This window comes from Pogona vitticeps, chromosome 3 (assembly GCF_051106095.1).
Source record: "Pogona vitticeps strain Pit_001003342236 chromosome 3, PviZW2.1, whole genome shotgun sequence".
In the NCBI taxonomy this organism is placed as follows: Eukaryota; Metazoa; Chordata; class Lepidosauria; order Squamata; family Agamidae; genus Pogona; species Pogona vitticeps.
This window is the reverse complement of record NC_135785.1, coordinates 99,170,421-99,194,265: the sequence shown is the minus strand read 5'-3', so window position 1 is coordinate 99,194,265 and position 23,845 is coordinate 99,170,421. Positions and strand designations below refer to the sequence as shown.

Sequence of the window (23,845 nt, the reverse complement as noted above, 5' to 3'; positions counted from 1 at the left end):
CCGCTTAAAAGTATTGCAAAGAGCAAGAGATCTGCTAGCTATGGTTGTGCAAAGACTCAAGGAAAGGGCCAAACTAGCCTTCCTGATTATTAAGCCGCTAGGAACCACATGACCGTGTTCAGTACACAGCTTGGGAAAAAGTGCTGAAACCAACATGTTAATGGGTAATTTCTTGGTTTCTCTACCAACAACAAATTCCTGGCTCACTGCTACTCACTGGTTACTTGGTTAGCAATCAAACTCAGCATGAGCAAAAGAGAGGAAACTGAGCAGGAGAAAGAGAAGCATAAATGTGTCACACCTTTGGGTAGTGTGGGCGGCATATAAATTAAATAAATAAATAAAAAAGAAATCTCCATGTTTTAGAAGCTTCTTCAGCACTTTCCTATAATTTATACATAGCTCAACAATTTGTTAAAATACTGCCCCACATGAATTGAGGTTTCAGCTTGGAACACATTCCAGTGATTGCACCATGTTGAGAAAGGTCAGTGATGGAGGACAGCATTTCTCACACGTCTGTACATACTTCGCAATCTTTTCAGTATTAACTATATTGAGTATAATGGGAGATAGACATGGCACCACTGCCTTAGGTTTAGCATTTGGCCACCCCTGTTTTATAAATACCTATTTGTTGAAAATGGCCCAGTTTGGCAGTGCTATGCCTGCCATAATCTGGCTCCAAAACCATGTAAATACCTTCTCTATTCACAAGACTGAAATCAAGCAACCATCACCGTGTGTGTGTGTGTGTGTGTGTGTGTGTAGTGGTGGCAGTATTTTTTTTTAATGCTGCTGAAAACAGTTAATTTCTGACTGAAAAAATAGAAAAAAATGTACAAAAGTTATGAAAGCAGAAATGCTTGCAGTGAATTCCACATGCCTAGAAGCACGAGATCAATTTTACAGGCGCAGTGCTAGAATAAAATCAAGCCACTATGATTTTTCTTTCAGTGATGGTTAAGTCAACTGAAAGCTTATTGTTGCTGTAGTTGTTAACTTAAAAATGGGTATGATAAAAACACAAAACCAAAAAGAAAGGGGGAAAAAACAAAGCAAGTCAAAACCAAAAGAAAAAGAAAAAAACTATAAGACATTTGATATCTTTTCTGATAAACATCCTACCCAATAAATTTTGTTCCTTGAGGCCCAAGCTGCAGGATTCGGCTAACCATGCTCTCACCCTCATTTAGAGGGGGAGAATTGGTGGGAAGGTGCAGTTTACTGAATAACATCCATGCAGCAGGAAGAGAAACAAGAGGGGAAATTAGGAACAAGCTGTCATTCCCGACAGAACGTTCTACCAGGATCCATATAAGGTAATGTACTCCTCATCATAGTGGATTGCTTCCCCTAAAGGCAGCACTAAAAATGTCTGCAGTTTGCATTTGTGTTAATAGATGGCTCGAATTTAGTGCTACAAAATGCATATTTAGTTCTTCATTCTTCTCTCATTATAGGCATGCAGCTTTCAAAGATGAGGGAGCAGAAATGTTCTACAAAGTACATATTTGAAATCAATGGCACTGCATCATCATTAGATGTTGGACACGTATCAATAGTGCTTCCAAAGATTGTCCCTGTATGTCTTCCTTTAACATCAGTGAATATATATAAATAGTGATAAGATTTTAGTATATTCAGTTCCCTTTCCCAATCCTCCACTTAAACATGATGTAGATGCGTAGATAAATTTCTTCGGTATATCACTGAAATTAATAATAAAAAGAAGGCTTACCTCCATTGCTCACATTTGTCCAAAAGGAAACACATAGATCCAAATGGCAAAAGGAAAGGAAATCAATCATAAATACAACATGGCAGTCAGAAATGCTATTCACAGAACAACTCACCCTAAGAATTGAGCACCTGAAGGCCCCATCTCTACCAGTCTACTAGCCAATCCTTCTCCTTCAACCATTGGTGGAGGGCTGGCCAGCTTGTGCCTTTTTACCAAGCGGCAGGTGATGCGGGTGGGCGCTGTGCATTTACGTGGTGGAATAATGATCCTCATGCCATGGTGACGGCTGCCCCTCATTGAACCCCCACGTGCATCAACCATGAAACTAACCAAAAAACTGTAAAGGGGGGGGGGAGAGAGAAAGAAAAGAACAAGACGAAAGTATCACCAGGAGTTTAAATGTATATGATAAACAATATTGACTAAATGAAATTGTTACAATGAAACCAATGCAAAGGAAGATCAATAATAAAAATGGCAACGTTTACAGCACAAGTCTATGTATTTCTAGCAGATGTCAGACCTACTGAACTGAAAGCTGCAGTCCTATACTCACTCACTTGGAAGTATCCCCAATCATACTCCGAAAGGGTTACTTCTAAGCAGACATCCATAAGATTTTGCTATCACAGTGACCTCTGGAGTAAAGGGTATAAACATAATTCTCAACACTTATTTCCCTTTCCTAAGTGGACACTAGGCATAATTATATATACAAAGCCCAAAGTTCTGTTACAAGTTAAGAGAAATATTTAATCAAAACAACTACGCTGAACAAAGTATCATAATCAAAAATACTATGGCTAACTAGAGTGACTAGTATTAGTGTATTATTCATGCACTAATAAGCAACACCGTATTATTAAACAATCAGCATCACATGTTTCATAAAGCAAGTTTGACGTGCACAAAAGAACTAACTGACATTGTGATGGTAATTTATCTAAATAATGTATTTTTATCTTCTTGGTCACTGACTGTAATAAATAATAATTATTATTATTGTGGTGGTATTTTTTTTTCATTGTTTTAGCACTAGAGTTTCTCAATCTTCTGCCAACTGAAGGAAGGGCTAGGCTACCAAAGTGACTTTAGAAATAAAATTTTATTTGTTTTAAATGCCAGAATTAGAATGATTCTTTTGTTCTAAAGTTAAGGCTATGCAGTAAGCTATGGGAACCTGGAAATTGCTTGGAAGGATATCAAGCTTTCCTCAATTAGAAGATCAGTAATAGAAGGACAGACTGCTCAGACTATCAGTCTTTCCTCATTATGATCATCTGCAAGAGAGAGCTGGGTATGTTCTAGAGTAGAGCCTCAGTTCATGCAGAGAGATGGGGCAAGATACAAATGTCTGAATCTGAGAATTTTTCATGAACTTTTGAATTTTTGAAAAGGGCAGATGCTCAGAGGTGCCTCAGCAGATATCAAGGCAGATGGGTTAAGCTATGAGCATAAAGATGCAACAAATGGCTTCTCCATTTTAACACTCCATTTTCCACAATGTCTTTTAGACTGCGCTAGTTTGGGCTAGAATGTTGAAAGGTTGCTCATTTGGACCTCAACGCCTAATGACCATGCTGGCTGGAGAATTCTGGGAGTTTTAGTTGAAAAAAGTAGTTATTGGATATTCACTCCCTGCCTTCCTAAACCACAGTTTTTAGCATATCAATAATGAGTAACAAGCCTCTGGATCCCCTCTCCTGCAACCTCGTTTCCTTGACACAAACTGCTGAGAGGAAGTGAAGATAGACAATGCATGGAAATCTCAGATGGAAGCCAGCTTACCAGGAGGCATTAAGCAATAAGCTTTGGGTGCCATCTCAGACTCTGGAGAAAATTAGGGTGGATCAAAAACTTAAGAGAAGAGGCAAGGGGTAATGCAGAATTAGAGGGAAGGAAGACTAGAGCCGGGTCTACCGCTTGAATACTCATGAGCCTCAGAACAGCCTCTGGCCATTTCTCCCTTTTCTGCATTCTTCTTCTGCAGCACTGGTGGGCAAACTTTGTGAGGGGTCTGAAAAATATTTTTTCAACCCCTCCAAATATAGCAGGAGGTGACATACAATTTTATCTAAACAGAAAAGCGCTTCAGGATCCTTTTTAAACAGACATTGCTAAAACAAAGAATATAGAGGACATCTTTAGAGAATGGCTCCTCTCTAAAGGCATAATTCTCCTATTCTGGAGGGTATGGCACTTCCTAATTTGCTCCAGGACTCATAAAAAGAGCATTGGCAGATCACACAATTCCCACCCCAATTCCTACTCCAATTCATTCACTTATTTGGAGGCAATAGAGAACTCTAAAAGAGAACATAACTGACAAAACTTCAATGCACTCATCAATACCATGACTGCATGAAATACAAATAAATTATCTCCAAACATAGTATTTCCAACAGGAAAAATGCCTGTGTTAATAGAAAGGGGATCTCATCTATTAGCAACTCTAGACAATCTTCATTGCTTTATAACCCATACTAAAAGAAGCAGAATTTCAAAGAGAGAAAGGATCATGGAGAATTCAGAGGGATTCTCTTCAACACTGCCCAGCAAAAATTAAAAATATTGGCACTGAAACACACAAGCTAAGCTATTAGGCGAGAGTACAAAGACCTTAATCACAGATAAGAGACAGGCAACTGGACTCTGTTCCAATTCTTAATTGTCTGTCATTTAATGACTGTTTCTTGCCTAGTTAACAGTAAGTGGCTAAGCTCAGAGGGAAATTAAGAAATAACACATTTTCTCCCTCTCACATGGTTGGATCTAAAATCCTGTAAAGTTGATGTAAGAAGTCTCTATCTTAGGAATCTTCTTCCAGAGGAGGGACACTTTTCTATAGGAGGAAAGACACCTTCCAGTGGAGGAAAGTAACCTGTAATTTTGTAATCAGTTCAAATACATCTCATAATCTCAGATACCCCTAATTCTTTTAACCAGAGCTATTCAAACTTTCCATCTTCAGTGGACACTTCCCCATAGAACTATCTGCTGAAAAAGATCCAAAACATCTGCTGTGGAACCCAGAAGAAGCTGGGAACACATTCAGCTCAGCCCAGGCACGACTGACAGCGCACACAACACATACCAGGCCCTCCATCAATCTATACAGGTGGCATGTCCCAAAACTGAGCTCCTCTGAAGCAGCACATAGCAGGAAAGTAGGACCAATAGCACCAGGCAATCCATCTTCCAGGAAAAAAATATATTTTCTGTTCATCAGCAAGTTTTTCATTTCCTGGAACCTGGAGCTGGGATCCAACTATGGGCTTCCACTGAGAGAAGCATTTTCATCAAGAGAAAAGGGAGGAGATACGTATGTTTCTTGCAGCACCAACCCCATGTACTCTCAAAATTTCATCTAGAGGGCTGCAAATCTAAGGCCTGGCTTTTTTGGAATGCAGACTGAAAATTTCTGCTGAAATTTCTGAAATTAATTTCCCTTATTATCCCATAAAACTAACAAGAGATTGGCTTTGTTGTAATGCAATAAGAAACTATGGCTTATAAGAGCAACCTCAGGCTTGTATCTTTACTACCTGCCCTTCAGGTCGCAGGGTAAGTTGATCCATGAGCATACGTGCATGGATCTGAATGACCTTATGTTTTCTGTCATCCTACTGGGCATATAGTTACTGACCGTGCTTCTTCCTTCTACTCTTTTTTTAATTTTTTGAGTGTTACCCCATATGAAGAGCCTGTCACAGGGGCATATGCTATTTATTCCTAGTCAATTCCAGAATTGACTTGATGGCACATAATTATTATTGCTACCAATGAAAACTCACAGATCCTATTGCATTTGGAATAAAAAGATACTAGGATACTAGGTTTCAACTGTTCCATTGGTGAGTACTGATTAGATTTTTGCTTTCAGATTTCCCTAGACAGTCTTGTTCATTTCTGTACAGCCATTTGAATAAGACCTTTAAACTGGCTGTTATGTTTGCTTCAACTGCTATATTTCGAAATTTCCAACGTAATCTCAGTAAAAAGCCATTCCCCAACATGCCATCCCATTTTTGTTTGACCAACAAAATTCAGGATGCGTTCTACGAATAGGATCCAACCTGAGTACGTTTAGATGGGACTAACAGGACTAGGAAAGTTTTATTCCAATGATCCCTCCAGGATGTAGTTCTTCCAGGATATTTTATCACCTAAGAGAGAATGGTTTCCATTATCTCCTATGGGAAAAAAAAATCCTATTTGTATTAAGGGACTTCCTGCATCCTACCAGTCACATTGGGTGATCCATCCTTAACTCAGCAAAGGAGTGCAGCATACTGCAATACTTGCAATATAAATGTCCTCTGCATACTGTTGCTCATTAAAATGACATGATGACTAAAATGCATACAGCCAATAATGGAGCTCTACTCAGACTCAAAAACACCATTAATGAATGTTCTAAAGGTTTGCAGAGGTATGCTAGATGCAATATTGCAGCCCTGCCATGCATGAATTCTGCACACTTTGTCCAACTATGCACCTATAATTTATCATGATACTTCAGGTAGCTTGTCAGTGGCAAATTCTGGTTTAACTAGAAAGTCAACAAGATTCTAGTAATTAATCAGACTCATGTTTTACATATATACAATTTCTTGTACACAATTTTGCAAACTAACGTCAATAAAATTCTGCTCTTCCCAGATGTATGACACAGTCCAGTATGTTTCTGAACACTTCATGCACACTTTGTATGAGTACAATTAGTAACCAATGATCATCTAAATTATTGTCAAGCTAATGACGTGAACTACAGGACAATTTCTAAATCACAATGCTACAAGCTAAAAAAAGTGAAATGTCTACAATAAAGGGTGGAAAGGACTGGGGACAAATCGGATGCACAAAAAACATCTAGACATTCAACTGTGGGGAGGAAAAATAAATATACATATAATAGCAATAATGTGGAGTCACAGACAGTGTCATCACCTTGAATCATACTGGGGGAGTGGAGAGGAGTAGCTGCAAAATAATATAGAAAGCAGATTGGAAAAAAAATAATGTGAGACCATTAGCAGCAAGCAACAGAAAATGTCTATTGTAAGCAAAGGCAAAATAATAATAAAAGAAAAGCTTTTCAATTTGGTCTTGACGGTGGGAAGAGATTTTCCTGTGGGCTTTTTAATGCTATAACATATGTCATGTAACACATGTAACATGTTATATCTTTCAATATATTGTACATTTCACTGCAGTTAAAATTTTCACTAAATAATATGTTTATGTAATACCTCACACATCCTAGCAGAGAGAAAAATGAAGTATTCTGTCGACATTTGTGTTAGCCCAACATACCATTCTTCAAAGTTAAATTATCTTGAGCCTTTTGGTATGAGACGTATGATTAATGGACTAAATAAATCAATTGATGATGAGGATGATAAAGATCAAGAAGCTAAATTATGTTAACAGACATGGAGAAAATCTGCCTTTGTGCTTGCACGTGGCAATTGTTTTTCAGTTGCTAAGGAAATCTGGCCAGCTGAATGCCCTTGATGTAATAAGCCATATATAAGAATAGAAGATTCATAATGCCCAAAGTTTGGAGGATGCTAGATTGCAAGTAGGAAATCAGAAACAAGAAAACATTTCCGAAAAGACTACACTGGCTTTTCTATGACTGTGGGTAGCTAGGAAATATTAAAGCTAAATAAATCACGATGACTGCGGCATATTTTGGAAAATTCGTTAATTTCAACATAGTATAAGAAATAGATGAGAAATTTTATTAGGTTTACAAATTGATATGAATGGATCCAATTTACAACCCATAGTTTAGAAGAGTTCACATTTGCATCCTGACCACACCAACTGGTTTTTCTACTCCATTTCCAAGATAACACCTTCTTTTCCATTATGGTAAAGGGCAAAAGTCCAACGGAGTGTACATAGTCTTCAAGAAAATGAAACAAGTACAAAAGCAGAGAGAAATATATATTATTTAGATCATGAGTGAGTAAAGTGTGAGCCTCCAAATGCTGCTGGACTGCCATTTCTACCAGTCGTTGCCATAATACCCAATGGAAGGAATGCTGTACCTTGCGGTTCAATAACCATGAAGGGCTTCATTTGGCTCACCTTGCCTTCAATGGTACAATAAGCACACTCTAGAACTGCACCACTAGGATGCAAACTCCCCGTGTGCTCTTTTAGCTATTTTCATAGCAGTCACATATTTTTGTTAGCTTAAACACTTGCAACAATTTGCAATTACAGTGGACCCTCGACGTACGCACGGCTCGACGTGGGTACTTTTGGAGGTACGGACTTCTCTGGCCGCAAGATTTCCAATCGACTTGCGGCCGGAGAACCAACCTACGGACCGGAAGGGGGAGGCGGGGAAAGCGCCAAATTCAAATTTGGTGCTTTCCCCGCCTCCCCCTTTCAGTCCGTAGGTCGCCGATCTTGCCTCCGGATGCCTTCCAGGGCTTCTGCGGGAAAGCCTGGGGAGTGGACCGGGCCTACTGGGGGAAGACCTCCCCCGGTAGGCCCGGTCCACCCTGGGAAAGCCTGTGTTGGCCGGGGCGGGGGACCTCCGAGAGGCTTCAGGCAGTGGCGGGGAAACCCTCAGAAGTCTCGGGCAGTGGCAATGGTGGCGGCGGGGGACCCCTGGAAGGCTTTGGACAGGTAAGGTGTCTTTATTGTACTTTTTTTGTTGGGGGGTTCTTGGGCCGGTTATGGATTACAGGGTTTTCAATGCATTCCTATGGGAAATGGACCCTTGACCTACGGACTTTTCGACCTGCGGCCACCGTTTCAATACGGATTAATTCTGTAGGTTGAGGGTCCACTGTACAGTGGGGTCTCTACTTAAGAACTTAATCCGTATTGGAAGGTGGTTCTCAAGTGGAAAAGTTCTTATGTAGAATCTGCATTTCCCATAGGAATGCATTGAAAACCATTTAATCTGTATCTGCTCTTTTCCGTCCATAGAAACTAATGGGAAGCTGCTATTCCGCCTTCTACCACTAGAGGGGGATATTTTTTCTTTTTTTTTCCCCCTTAGGTCAGGGAACAGTGTTAAAAGCACTTCTGACGAAGCTAATTTTGAAGCAATGGACTGAAAACCAATTAATCTGTTCTGGCTGTTTTTTTGTTATGTAGAGGTGCGTTCGTACATTGAAGCATTAGTTCCCATAGGAACTAATGCAAAGCTGGTTAATACGTACTCTACCACTAGGGGGAGAACTTTTTTTTAACCTAAGATGACCTAAGGTTAAAAAAAGAGCAGGAAAGTTTTTTTTCCTATTCTTATCTTGGATTTTTGTTCTCAAGTAGAAGCAAAATTTAGCAAATGGAGCTGTTCTTAAGTGGAATTGTTCTTAAGTAGGGACGTTCTTAAGTAGAGACCCCACTGTAGTAGCAAGGATATGCTTTCTTAAGAGCAGAAACCTTTGCACTGCAGCATGATACTACTTCAGCAGGTTGTAAAATGGTAAAGACTTTTGTGTAGTTAGCATATTTGGTTGTTTCAGCATCCCTCTGGCTTTTCCAATCCTGATAATTCGTAAGGATTATATTACTTGTTACTTTTAATCTGTTCTAATAATGCTTTTATTTAGCATTTTTAATACAATGTCTATTTAATTCTTTTAAAATATGTAAATAATATATTATTTTTAGCTATCCTTTTTTAATGATATAAACCCCTCTGGGTCCATCTATAGAGAAAGGTGCAGTAAACATTAAATAAATAAACAAATATATTCTTGAGAATTTAATGCTGACAGACATCAAGGCTAAACATGTACGCCCCATGCTATAGGAACTGGCATTTTTCCTAGTTAACCTTTAAAGCTTTGAGTGAAAGTAAAGAGAAGTAGTTCTCTCCCTCACAAGTGTAATACAAGATGCACTCTTTGAAATGCAATTGCACTGCATCTATTTTCACACACAACAGGGTGTGTCACCTAAGAATACAAATGTCACCAACAGTCGTTAGGATCAAATTCTGACTAAATATTCTTGCTAAGAGTCTCTCCTCTTCTCTCCCTCCTCCTCCTCCACCACCAAGCTAATATAGTGTTAAGTATTTGTGGATAGGTCTATTTTATTTTCCTGGAATAAAGAGGTTTCAAGATGATCAGTCTGGATAAAAGAGAGAATGCTGTTAATAATAATCAGGAAAGTTCAAGAAGCAGAACATGTAGTTTTACATCTTAGCTGGTTATATTCCCCCCTTACAACTCGAATATTAAAACATACATATGCTCTGCACATTTGTTGCAAAATGAAATATTTGTAGTTTGATTCTTATAATATTTATATCATATCATAAACAGATATAGTAAGGCCAATAATGATAATATAAAAACATAGCTCCCACTTTTATTTCATAGTAGGAAAACTATTTTAATTATATTGCTAATTAAAGACATGTTTTTAAAAGAAAAAAAATGAAAAAATGAAACATACCTTGAAATTATGGTAAGTACATACAAACATTTGAAAATAAAATTTTAAAACGTCAATAGAGGATTATTTATATATTTTTAAAGTAATTTATCTTTTGTAAATTTGAGGAAACTTTGGGCAAATCATACCAAATTAATCCTGCTTAAACCTGTCTGAAATTCAGGGAATGTAAGTACTCAGCTGTGAATACATTCACTGGCATATGTTCATCTGGACTGTGTCCTGTATAATTTTCCCCTCCAATAAGACAACACAATTTAATATGACACATTAAATTAAAATTCAATCCTAAACAAAAAAAAAATCTTCAAAAATGCTAAATGGTATGTTCAGCACTCTACTCTTAAATCACAAGAACACTCAAAAGAATCATTTCTCGCACAACAAAGCAGAGCTTTGCAACTGGTTAAAGAAAAAAAATCTGTCTTTATTCAAAGTGGCTGGATTTGTGTGCCATCTTGCAAATGCCCTATTCTTGTTGGCTCCCCCTGTACAAAACTTCATTTGGTTTGGAAAACTGTTTTGTTAATCTGACTTCAGCCCCTTTAAGAAAAAGCATTCACAGCTTTGCTTTTTCAATGTATGCCATCAGCCATTTTGGAGGAGAGATATGATAGTCCCATTTCATCAAAGATTCCAATTTGTGGATCAGGAGAGGCTGAAGATGTTTTCCATTATTTATTAAGTTGCCCTTTATATGAGCACCCCAGAAGTTAATTTTTTGCTGGCGTTCTTAGATCTCTGTGTGACAGAACCCCATGACTCAACTTTGTATGCTACTTGTAGGTAGGGGTGTAACTACTACCATCAAGTAGCAAATTTTGCTTTAGCAGCAAAGAAAATATATGCCAAGCATCAAAAGTCTTAAGAAAGAAGGGAATTTATGTCATTTTAATACTTCTGTTATGTCAGTGCTATATATGTTTTGTGTTGCTACTGATATATTGCGACAGCCTATGATATTAACCAATAAAGCTTGTTCTGTACAACAAATTGTTTACAAATCTTCACAATTTCATCAGGTGACATCTAAAGATCCATACATATTTGGATACAATTTCCATCCACATTTGCCAGTGCAACTCTGTGTACAACACTGAAAAGCAGATTCTTTGGAATGGGAAAATATGGCAGAAAAGGTGATGCTTGGCTTCTGGTAATTTGGGGGGCTTCTTTGTGAAACCTTTTCAGGGTAGAGGAATGCTAGAATCAGAGCTGGGCTGCTGGAAGTCATGAGGCTCTCTGTTCCCTCCACCAGCCTTCTCAAAACCATGCTATCAAAATTTGGGAGCCATCCAGAAAGATGTCCTGAAACCATGCAGGAAATGCTCATTTTAATCAGATTTCCATAGGGTGAATTTGAATTTTTCCAGCATGGCAGTGGTGGCAGGGTGCAATCCATGGTGGGTTCTAGAACAGACAGACCTCCCTTCCGGTCCACAAAGTTTGGGCCCTGATTCAATTCAAAGTAATCCATGGCTATGCTAAGTAGCTTTCAGATCCTCAACATACTTTCGTGCTAGGGTCTCACAATTGGCAGTGCCCTCATATTCCCCCAACACAATCAACAATGGGTTTGCAAACGATTGCGATTTTGTTAGGAATAATAGCTGGAAATACATGCAGACAAGGTTACACACGGTTAACAGAGGTTTCTGTAACCAGCAGTCAAACTGAGGGAATTTGGCACTACCCAACCACCTGCATGTATCAGGTTTTATGTCCCTTGGAAAATATACAAGCGCAGAATACTATTGCTGATTTATGCTTGTGTAAGGGAAACTGTAAGTCCTGATGGCAAACTGCTACCCATCAACAAGGTGCTGGTTGCATTCCTGGGCATGTGCTCTATTGCATGATTAGGCACATGCTGAGGAGCAGCATTTTGTTAATGAGCAGCCACTAAAACTTGTGCAATTTCCCCCAGATAAGCATAAATTGGTAATAGGATTCTGGCCAATGAATTTTTTTTAACTTGGAGTAACATTCAAAAGTTGGTATATTACTTCAAAATGTTTAAAGGAAATGATTTTGATATGGCTGAGGATTATTCTTGCTGCTGCTGTCAGTGTGATGCTTTCACTAACATCACAAGTTCATCTCACAACCACGTTTGCACAGGACAAGAAGTGGCACTGTGAACCGACACAGGCCATTCCCTTCTCCCTGACCAAAGGATAATCTCATGGCAAATAACAAAAGGGAGCTCTTCAAGTTACTTACCCAGAATGGATGGGGCTGGAGACAAGATTCACATTGTCCAAAGTATCTGCAGCCCAGCTATAGTGTCTCAGCGAGTCAGAGTCAAATTCTCTGGGAAACGTCAGATGCTTCAAAGAGACAAACAAGAAGTGTAAACTCAGTAGGGAAAACAAAGTCAGATATTTGTTTGTCACTATCAAGACATTAAAAAATCCTTTCCCAGCACTTATAACAGCTAGAGCGAGTGTAAGTCAGTTGTGTATTAATTTAAATCTTCACAGTACTTTATTACCCGTATTTCTGTTGCTCTCAAAGCAATCTGAGGTAACTCAGTATATTCTGTTATTTCTCTCAATTTATTAATTTATATCCCATATTTACTAAGGAAGCTTATAATTCTCATTCCATCTTCATAATAACCCTAAGACATAAACAGGAATGGTGAGTGGCCTAAAGATACTCAGTAACCTCCGTGGTTGAATGTGGATTTGAACTTGTACCTCCTCAATCTGACATTCAAACTATACTGCCGTTGTCTGACCCGTAGTAAAATGAGGTGACAGTGGTTTGAGCCTGAGGTAACAGTGAACTGAGCCAAGGAAACCCACACCCAAGCCAAATATGCCATCTGCAGCAACAGCAATCTGACCTCATTAGCAATCTCCTCATTCAGCCTGAACTCAGACTAAATGACACAGAGGCATCCAAGAGTATGTGCTTCCTGGATAAATACATACTGACAAGATTAAACAAATTCTATCCAAAACTGTGAAATCATGTATTGTCTGCCTTTATCACTTCTATGCATGGGACATATAAATGGCACGTTTGCTGTATACCATGTGACCCTTGTCCTTCAAAACTGGGAAGGGGAGGGGCTACATGTACATTACCAGAATCATTTTTTTATTCCCCATCATCACTACACACATGTTTATACACCATTCTTGCTCAAAGCAGCTCATTTTCAGGGCTTCGAGGCTAGACAGCTTACAGGGTTAGACATGCTTATCTGCAGTAGAACTAAATCATGCACCTAGAGACAATTCTCAGCCTACTCACTATGCATGTATTTTTAAATCTTCATTTTTATGCCAAATATGGGAGGAAGTGAGTCAACCCCATGTTTTGCACATGCATGTTAATTGCAATTCTTCAGCCCTAATGTATATTGAGATAATCCAGATTAGTGGGTAAGTGAAAGGTCCTGAGAAAAGATTACCTGAATTGACTTGGGCATTTGCTGTAAAAGAAACAAGCAGTGAGCAGAAACCAGAAATTTGTTGAAGGGGCAAATCAAAATGATTAAATGTCTCCTTCACAATATATTGAATGATCTCACAAAGGGCAACTCTTGGAGAAGTTGTCAACTCTTTGGATTCCATAGTCAGCATGGCTACTACATTCCAAAAAAGTAACTCTTCCGAGTTCAGAGGAGAGCAACCAGTATAGACCTTCCAAAATATGTAAAAATGGGAAGAAGAAGAAAAAAGAAAACCAGAAGTGGCTGGAGGTATACTTCCAGTTTTGGGGGTAGGGGGTAGGAAACCACAGCAATTTTTAAAAAACTATTTATTTATGAATTGATTTCATTATACCCAGCATTTCTCCTGGTGGAGAAGTAAACACTGCAGGAGGAGGTGCCATCTATTTCAAATGCTTAATCTCTTCTCTTGGAGGCTTTCAAGAATGGCAAGTCACCTCTTTCTGTTTGTTTGTTGGGGAAACTATTCTTTTGGACATGGAACGTCAACATCTGATGGGGCCAGATGCCACTTATTTCAACTTTAAGATAGTTTCATTCTCAGTTATTTCAAAGAGTTGAATCAGGCATAGTTCCAGACAAACCAACTCAAGCAGTTTCAGAATCTCACAGCCACTTACAGCCAAGAAAATAATGGCATCCAGTATAACAGAAGTGCGCTACATGTTTTCTGGTTGTATTTAAAGCATTAATAAAGATAGCACGTTAGGTTCCAAGTACGTGAAATCTGGCTGTGTCTATTATTATCCCGACTCCAATTCCCAGACTGTTTTAAAAATAATTTTTAGGTTCCTATGTCAGGAATAATTTATCAGTTTCATTTTTTATGAGCTGTGCATTAGGATGTGCAGTCACTGAGGGGCTGAATTCAAACGCACATTAGAAATGTTATATTTCTTCCTCTGTCAAAAAGGATTATTTTTTTCCTCCCAAAATAAAAAGATAATGATATCTCAAATAATTTCTCCTGGTTTTAGCTTTAGTTCATTTTTATATATGGGAACATTCAACCCAATTTTCTTTTTAAGACTATTTTATATGTCACATCATTGAAAACCTAGGTTAACTACCAAGTCTATGCTCAACAGCTGTGGTGGTTTGTAATCCAAGCAGAACACTCTTTCACTCTGCTATTTTGGGGTAGGCTGCTACAACGTACCTGGGGAGGCATCCTTTCTCACTATTACATTAGTGAGTTATACACTTCCCAGGTACTTGTAGGCACCTCTCTGGTTTTTTTACCCTAAACCTAGTCACTCCTTTCTTAGTGCTACTAGGTTAGGTATTAGCCCAAGGAAAACTACCCCTAAACTCTCCAAAGTCTCTGAGGTTGCCCCTTTAACCCATATCATTCAGTCAGTGCCTCCTAGCCCCAGCGGGTGTTTGTATTTTATTTGGTGTTGAGTGAAAATTGCCTCTTTGGTGTAAAGTCTGCCTCCTCCTTCTGGTTTTGAGTAGCCTGAGTAGACATGGGTGTTACATTCACTCCTTCCTAATTGCTATGCATCTTTAAAGTTACCAAAAAAAACCCCTAAATAATGAGTAGAGTTTGCCTCAGGAAGAAACAAAAGGAATTTGGGGGTGGGGAGGGGAAAGTAAATGGAAGGAATGGAAAGTTAATTTCTCAGGTATCTAGGATGAAGGGTAAAACAATTACTATAGTTTTAACATAAACAATTCCTCGCAAGCTACTCTCCAGCACCCAAAACTTGAGGTGAACTAATTGCACAGGCTCCACCCACACCACTCCCTCGAGGACTCCTTCCTTTCCTCCTCCCCAAAATGGCTGCCACACTGGCGCCCTCCCTAACTGCCTCTTGTCATTACCTTTCTTCACATTCCAGGTGCACCAACCAATCAGCATGCAGCCCTGCACCCAACATTCCATCTCCCATCCACCAACCATTCCAGCACCCAGCCCATGCATGCTTGCCAGTCATGGATCCACAGCTATATGACATCTAAACCTGTTATCATCATTTACACACAGAGAGAGCTAGCTGGAATAAGCAGAATTGTCCCAGGAATCATCTCTGCTCCAGTTATGGACCACCTATGCTGAATATGGAGTTGCCACCAATGAAAGCCTGCTGACAGATGCTCCTGTGTGATACCTGTGCTTGTGGGCATGTATACATCTGTATTATGCATTTTAATTCTAACTGGCCAAATGTAGGAGAAAGCAACTGACTGTTGTATGTGTATGCAATCATACAGAAAATTGACAGAGACAGCATGATCCTCCTCTGTCCCTTCCATCCCCACTCCATATGTTTTTGTTTTGCTTTTTGTAACATCATGCCTGAAGAAGAGATCTGTGACTCTGGAAATTTGAATACACTTTTGTTCCTTACTGGCTTCCTTACTAGAAAGACATGTGTATCATATGGACTTTGGAGTTTGTCTATATCTACTTTTTTCATAATCTGGCACTTTAACAGGAAAGGGCTTGGCAGGTATCTGGGATGGAGCCTCTGAAGACAACATAACACAGGAGAGGTCTTCCAAGACAAACACTGTGTACAGAAAAAATCGTGCTGTAGAAAGTGGTGCTTCAGATAATGTGGGCTCCCTTGAACAATGACATATTTTAAGTACCAGGAAAGGTGCCCCCCCCCTTTTTAGCAGAGGGACATAGATTATATAATGGCATTGTCAAATATATCTCATCTTCTTTGAAAGCCAAAATTTAATAGTGGTTAATGTGACTTTTAATATCAGTCTACTTAAGTGCAAGTATATGAGGGTTAATGTTCTGGTTGGTCATTCCTGCCAAAATTAGGAAAGTCAGGAACAGTAATTCAAGCATACTGAAAGCCACTGTGCGCACAGAAGCTTGCTAAGCATGACAGGAATAACAAAATATTGGATCCAGGTCACTGCACAAGAACGCTACATTTAAACTTTTAATAAATAGCACTTCTTAAAACCCTTTCATTGGAGAATTAGGAACTCTTTCATATTCCTTGCAGATAACAAACATCTCGGAAAGCATCCCCATTCTACAATATAAACACCGGACATCCAGTTGCTGCATTCACTGTCTTGATTTTTTTTAAACAAAGTAATTGATTTATGCACAGATTTTTCCTCAAATACAGCCAGACAGATTTTTCCAAATGCATTTTTAGCATTTGTTTGGAAGTGTTAAGTGTAGCATCCAGCTACTGCGGTTATTATATTTAATTCTTATTTCTCTAGAACCCCCAAAATCAAGCAAGACATAAACCATGAAAAAAGGTCAGAATTTCTCCATAGGATCTTCAACTTAACAGAGGAAGAGGATAAGAAATGAGAAACAAAAAGAACGCTCAAGGACTAAAACTGAGAAGGCAGTTCTGAAAATATGTATTTTCAAATGCTGTTTCAAAATATGAATAGATTATATAATGTGTATGTTAGAAGAAAGGAAATTCTACAGGCAGGGAACAGAAAGAGAGAAACAGTTTTGATGGGCAACAGAATAGTAAACAGCTGGCTTATTTTTGGAGATTAACAGCTGGTGAGATAGCTCATTGAGTTAGGCTGCAAAGCCAGAGGTTCTGTGCCGTCAGAAAGAATAGACAGCCTATGTGGCCTTGGGCAAGCTGCACAGTTCCTGAATACCTCCAGAAGAAGGAAATGGCAAACCATTTCTGAGTATTCTCTGCTTAAAAATCCTGAAAAGGGCTGCCATAAATCAGAACTGACTTGAGAACACATCATCATCAACAACAACAACTGGGATTGGGGTAAAACAGCCCCCCTAAATCATGTTGTTGAGAATGCTCATTTTTATCAGAAGATGACTGCAACACCAAATCTGGCACACATTTAAGAGTCAAGGGGAGTCTACAAACAGTGACAACTTCTAGAAGGTCTGCCACATATAAGATGTGTTAATTGGGGTGTCTACAGAGCTGGAGGGCCCTGACACCGCTTCGTTAGTTACATTAATCAAATTGAGACACTCTTCCATCCCCCCTTGCACATCAGGAGCAGAGACAACAACAACTCGAAAGCTCAAATTAGAAAGCATTGTGTCCATCTAATAGCATGGGACTCAGTCCTACTGAGGAAAAGTACTGTAATCATGAATGGATATGAGACAAGATCCAGGCTTTACTGCTGCTCTAGGAAGAGGTAGAGCAGATCATTGTAAAAGTGGTAGGTTATCGCCCAATTGGTATGATATCCCATCCTGCTCTGCTAAATCAGAGCTGGACAGCTCCTCTGCAACTTTCAACACTGCCATAAACTTGCTGGACAGCTCCCCAGCCTCACCAGTAAGCCTGAAATCAAAGCTACCCAGTAAGCACTGGCAGGACTGGGAGATCTACCAAAGCCGAGCCACTGAGAGAAAATGTGGTAAATGTGATGATACTATGAAGCTAATCAAATTTTGATTATGTGCTAACTTCCCAATGCTAACAGTGAAGGCAATGCTTTTAGTCACATAGGATATCTTTAACAATCAGAAAAGTAGGAGGGAAAAAAAGCTTATTCAGCACAATGTTTTCTGGACAGGGAAAGTAATCTGGTTTGTTTCACAATATTCCTGAAATATCACTGACAAGTGGGGAACAAAGGCAGCTCACAGTTTGAGTAATGGATGAACCACTCTCACCGCTTGTATCATGGGCTGCCTATCTTTGACTGCTGACAATCTAGTTTATGGGCATATGTCATTTTCAGGTGATATGTAGCCAGTTTATTGTTGTTGCTGCTGTTTAGTCGTTTAGTTGTGTCCGGCTCTTCGTGACCCCATGGACCAGAGCACGCCAGGCCCTCCTGTCTTCCGCTGCCTCCCGGAGTTGGGTCAAATTCATGTTGGTGGCTTCGATGACACTGTCCAACCATCTCATCCTCTGTCATCCCCTTCTCCTCTTGCCTTCACACTTTCCTATCATCAGGGTCTCTTCCAGGGAGTCATCTCTTCTCATGAGATGGCCAGAGTATCTAGCCAGTTACCTGGCACTAAATGGTTAAGCACAGACCTGTTATATAATTCCAGATTCAACCATTATATCTCCAAGTTAAAAGAGTCACAGGGATGGGGAGGATCCTTGCCTAAGGCAGTGAGAGGTAGAACCAAACAAAAGGAAATAGTCTTAGGTTATAGGGACCAATCGTTTGAATTAGCATAAGGTAGTTTCTCTTGAACTAGTGAAATAAAACCACATTCATGTTAATGATGGACATAAGGTTGTGAAACAATTTCCATCAGAAAGGCTTGGGTACATAGCTCATTCTTCCATCAAGTAGAAGGAACTGCTCGCCTCCAGTGTGTTGTATCACTTCTTTAGCTGGCCAGAGGCTCCATTTCAGTTCCAGGATCAGGTGACTTGACCCTAAGGAGGATCTCCCACAGCCTTACATAACTGCTCTTTCTGGCCTGGCATGACCACCTAAAGAATTTCAACGATTTTTCTTTGGTGGCACTCAACAGTGGCTCTTGACTCTTTCTTTCTGTTTCTTATCTTTGGCCATGCTGTCTGGGGCATCTGACAGGTGAAGTCTTAAAACATGAGGGCAAAAGTGAAGAACCGCTGCTTTAGAACACTCTCCTCCACGTGACTTCAGAGGCAAAAAAGTAGTAATACAATTTCAAGCACAGATTAAGCCACGACTCCACCCTGCTGTTGCCACCTTTTCTCTTTGCAACTTCAGCCAAAACTATAATAATCTCTCATATAAAGAAAAGCACTTGCTGACATGTCTCTCCGCCCTCTAAGCCTCCTGGTTGCGTAATTGGTATAACAGTCAAATGGCACAGAACAGTGCAACTCCCTGTATTCCTTGGTACATATTATTTCATCTATATCGCTACTATCTATAAAAAGGCATGCGGTTGTGTTAAAAAAGAACTTCTTGGCAGCATTATTAACTCTTCTATTAATCCCTGTTCACTGAAATTTTGGACTGAGGACCAGGAGGGTTGTGACTGCTAAACTGACCCATTATAACGAACCCTGATTATCTGATTCACAAACCATGGCCAGAATCCTATTGCTGCTTTATGCTTTGATAAGGGAAATTCCTTAACTCTTGGCAGCAAATTGCTGCTCATTAACAATGAGCTGGCTGCATTGCTGGGCATGTGCCTAATTGGGTGTCTAAGTACAAGCACAAGATTCTGACTCATAGGAGTTATTTTGCCAATCATTTCAGAGCTAGAAGTCATTCTCCCCTCAAATCTAGTGACAGTAGTTCTTTGTGTCTATAGTATCTTGACAATTAATGTTTTCCCAAATTAAAAGGGGGAAAAGGCCAAAGGAAGGTTTCCACTCCTCCTAACATGCCTGTAAGATATTTAAGCCTCTGCTTGTTCAGGACATTGAAAACCCCAGATAAGAAAGTAGAGCTGCATCTAATAGATGGCAGGGGCTGATAGATGATAAAAATAAGTTACTGTAAAGCTGAGAGACCATTTAAAGTTTACCTTTTTAGCTGAATTTATAGTTCTCCTTTCAAAAAAATTTTCTGCACAAAAAATTGGTGTTTACTGGTTCTTTGTTTTGTTTTATGTACTACCATGACACATTAATTTTGATTGTTAGAAATAAGAGTTGATATTTTGCTTCTAAACATATGTGGTGTTCTTGTTAGGTGTACTGAGATCCTTTTGGGGATGGCAGAATGACATAATCTTTTATAAAAATGAATATCATGCCCAATTATAGCTACTAAAATCCTGTCGACAGAAAGAAACAGCAGGGGGGGCTGCTTTGAGAGGAAGACTATCAGAAAAGTTGCAAATGAAAACAGTGAATGTAATCCTTTTGTAAACCCTCCCGCCATTGCTGCTTCTCCCACACTGCTTTCTAAACATATGTACAGGGGCATATGTTTTGAGGTAGGAAGAGTTAACCCTTTTTGCCGACTCCTCTCCTCACAATACCATCTCCTACAAAGTGTTCCCTGGCACACTAGCTGTTGGGTGTTGTATTATGTGTATGAATCTAGCCCTGTTAAGCTCTCATTCCTAACTCTAGTCTTTTCTCATGTTTTTTTTTCCCAGAAGGAAAACAAAAAATATAGTGTTGAACTCTGTGTCATTTTCTTCCAACTGTTATACCAAAATAAGTAGACCTATCTAATGAGAGAACAGTACTCGGCTCTGGCCTTTTTCGTGGCCCGAGAGAAGCTCTGACTTCCAAAGAACGGCTATGGTGCCGTCACAACAGTAAAACAGGCATTTCACTCAAATAATGAATGCTACATCTTAGGCAAAGACAGAGTTTCCTACTGTCTATCATAAAACAACTTAGGGTGTGATCACATTGACAAATAATACAAGAAATGCTTCAGGATCGGGACCATCTGGTTCACAATATCTTCCACTGACTACATGGCACAAAAAGTCTATGCAAATCAGCCTGGCGTTCCCCCCCCCCACCCCGTCTCCACTGCCATAACCTTTTCTTCCACCGCTCAGGGTTCTACCTTTTTGGAATCAAATGCATTTGCAGCTGTTCAGGAGGTGTACTTGCTTGAGGTGATGTGAAGGAGTTTGTAACCATTGTAACGCCAAGCTATTTCAGCTAGCTATAGTAGCAATGAGAGAGGCTGGAGTAGTGGGGAAACCAGCTGTCGTTTGAATCCCCTGCTCTCCACAGCTGGTACCTGAGTCTGCTTTCGTCTTCTCTTCCAATTGTTTCTTTTCTTTTCTTTCTTTTCTTCTTTTAAAAGCTTGCTAATTTAGTGCTAGGGAAAAATCCACCAAGAGTGAGCAGAGAGGAGGAAGTTTAAAGGTAGGTCTGCTCTAACTATGCCTCCAGCAAATCTGGATAGTCAAAGCAGAGCCAACATAACAAGCTGGAAACAAGGCTTACTGAAAACTTCCTCCTGTCTCTGGCAATTCCTCATTTTTCTCTCTCTCTTTGGCCACTTACCTGTCCTAGTGCTAGGACAGTAAAACTAGAAAGAAAAGAAGAAAGGGAAGGGAAGGAGGAAAGAAGCAGACCCAAGCAGTGGATGTCGGGAGGAGATTATTCAAATGCTAAATGAGTTGGAAACAAGGCTGATTTCCTCCACCCTCTTGTGGTTAGGATTGGCTGAAGTGAATTAATGCAAGGAAAGCCAACTTCCAGGGTGCCACTTCACAGCTGATTCATTCACATTTTTCTCATTGTGTAGCTGAGCCTTTACATAGGTTGTATCCTGTAACAACATCATGCTCAAAGGAAAGAGGTTTAAGAGGAATTCACAACTTCTTCCAAAGGGATATTATGAACAGGATAATCAAAGAGCCCTTTTCGTGCTGAGCAAAAATCAGCTGCTGTGACAAATAACCCTACTGCAGCATATGCACAATGCAGACAATGCCCTACCATACTGCTACTCAGATTGCCTTTTGTTTTATGCTGCTTTGTGATATATAGCAAAAATGAAGTCCATCACCTTTAACACTCATTTAGCAAAGCAAGCTTTTTTGCTACTGAAATAATTGCCTCCTCGTTGGCATTAGCAACTATATGCAGCTTGAAGAATCTTTCTATAATTCCCCATCAGACTACAAAACCATATTGGCTTCACCCTGAGATTTCCTTCTATCGAAAAGTAATGTCCCAATTTGGTAACACTTGAAGAGGAATTTGCTTTTACTCAGTCGCTTAGCTATCATTAGCTTCAGTTTCAAATCATGAAAAGTAACCTGCCTCTGCTAACAAAACACAGCATACAAACTACAGTAGGCACACACACTGTTCAATCTGCAAAAGCCATAGACACTTTATACAGGGGAGTCTCAACTTACAGTCGGCTCCACTTACGTACTTTTTGACCTACGGACTTCTCCAGCCGCAAAATTTAACTTCGACTTGCGGCCGGAGAATCGACCTACGGACAAAACGGGGAGGCAGGGAAAGTGCCCCTTCCAGTCCATAGGCCACAGGTTGTGCCTCCGGATGCCTTGCAGGGCTTCTCCACCACCATGGGAGGCATCTTGGAGGTCCCCCCCCCCGCTGCCAACAGTGCTTCAGAGCCACTATCAGCGGCAAGAGGGGGACCTCCGAGATGCCTCCCATGGCAGCAGAGAAGCCCTGCAAGGCATCCGGAGGTTCTCTGCCACTGCTGCCGCTGCTGGGAGCCGTGCCGCGCCGGGCAATCCCAGCCATGCTCGGACTCCCAGCAGGGTGGGTGGGGCCTCCGGATGCCTTCCATTGCTTCTCCGCACTGCAGTTTATTCATTGCCCAGCAGCCCAAAATATGTAACCTGTAGGCTGTGGTGAAGTTGGTAGATCAAACTGTGTACATTGGAGAAAAGCAAACTTTTTAGGTACTAGCAGAGAACTGGGCAGAGGTGGGCGATAAAATGTGACACATCTATTTATTTTAATGCATTCAGAGAACTTACCTGATCTTTTGATGGCACCAGCAGTTCTTCAATCATCATACTGTCCCGGGCGTAGGAACTTCTGTTCAGAGTATAGGACCTATCCGAACTGAAGGAGCGGAGGCTGGTTGTATTTACAATTAACCACAGAGTGTGAAGGTGACAATGAGATGAATAAAAGAAAAATTAATACATGCAACTTCCAGGGAACAAAGGTCATAAAATGTGTAGCTGACGAAATATCATTTTAAAAGATGCTAAAACTGCACTTTGAATGTAGACTGTAAATGTGTGGGTTTTTTTCCCAGCTTTTAAATTTCAGAAATTTCCTAGTCTTTCCCAACGAAGGAAGAACTTTTTAATGGAGAAAGGGTACCTCTGGATCAAGCAAATGGCTGCAACCCAGTGCATACTTACTTGAGAGTAAGCCCTAACAAAGGCAGAGGAGACTTACTGCTAAGTAGGAATGCTGAGGACTGTACTGATTGTTATCACATTCATTTTAAACTTTGGGGGGGGGTTATATGGCTGGAGTTCAGTAAATGTATTGAAATGTATATGTTTCAGATATGCCCACTCTAACCTAAAACAAGTTTTCTCAAAGCCTGAAGGTGTCTGAGGTTATGTGGGATTCATGCCCTAGTCTAAAAAACATTTTGAGCAAATGATAATCTTGTTAAAATGTTACTGGCTACTGTGAAAGTTTTCTTATATTAAGATCTTAGAACTCTGATTTTGTTTGCTAACCCAATTTCTGACATGGCATTTTAATTTAATAGTAATAACTGCGTGCTATCAAGTTGATTTCAACTTATGGCCAACCCTTTCAGTTTAGGAAGTGCTACATGCTCCTACTGCAGTAGGATGGGGGGGGGGGGGAGAG

General features: G+C 39.9%; 1 protein-coding gene across 50 annotated transcripts in view; it reads right to left on the bottom strand.

The window, feature by feature from the left end:
* ANK3 (ankyrin 3) overlaps positions 1-23,845 on the bottom strand; it is a 543,412-nt gene that overhangs the window by 61,700 nt on the left and 457,867 nt on the right. For 19 of the 50 annotated variants that reach the window (XM_072995141.2, XM_072995142.2, XM_078390938.1 and 16 more), the window contains 3 exons: positions 22,984-23,086; positions 12,404-12,510; positions 1,857-2,081 (listed from right to left, as the gene is read on the bottom strand). In XM_072995141.2, coding sequence (XP_072851242.2) covers positions 1,857-2,081; positions 12,404-12,510; positions 22,984-23,086 — 435 coding nt within the window. Of the gene's footprint in view, positions 1-1,856; positions 2,082-6,694; positions 6,728-12,403; positions 12,511-22,983; positions 23,087-23,845 lie in introns of all 50 variants that reach the window. The other 31 variants (XM_078390918.1, XM_078390937.1, XM_078390935.1 and 28 more) reach the window with 3 other exon arrangements.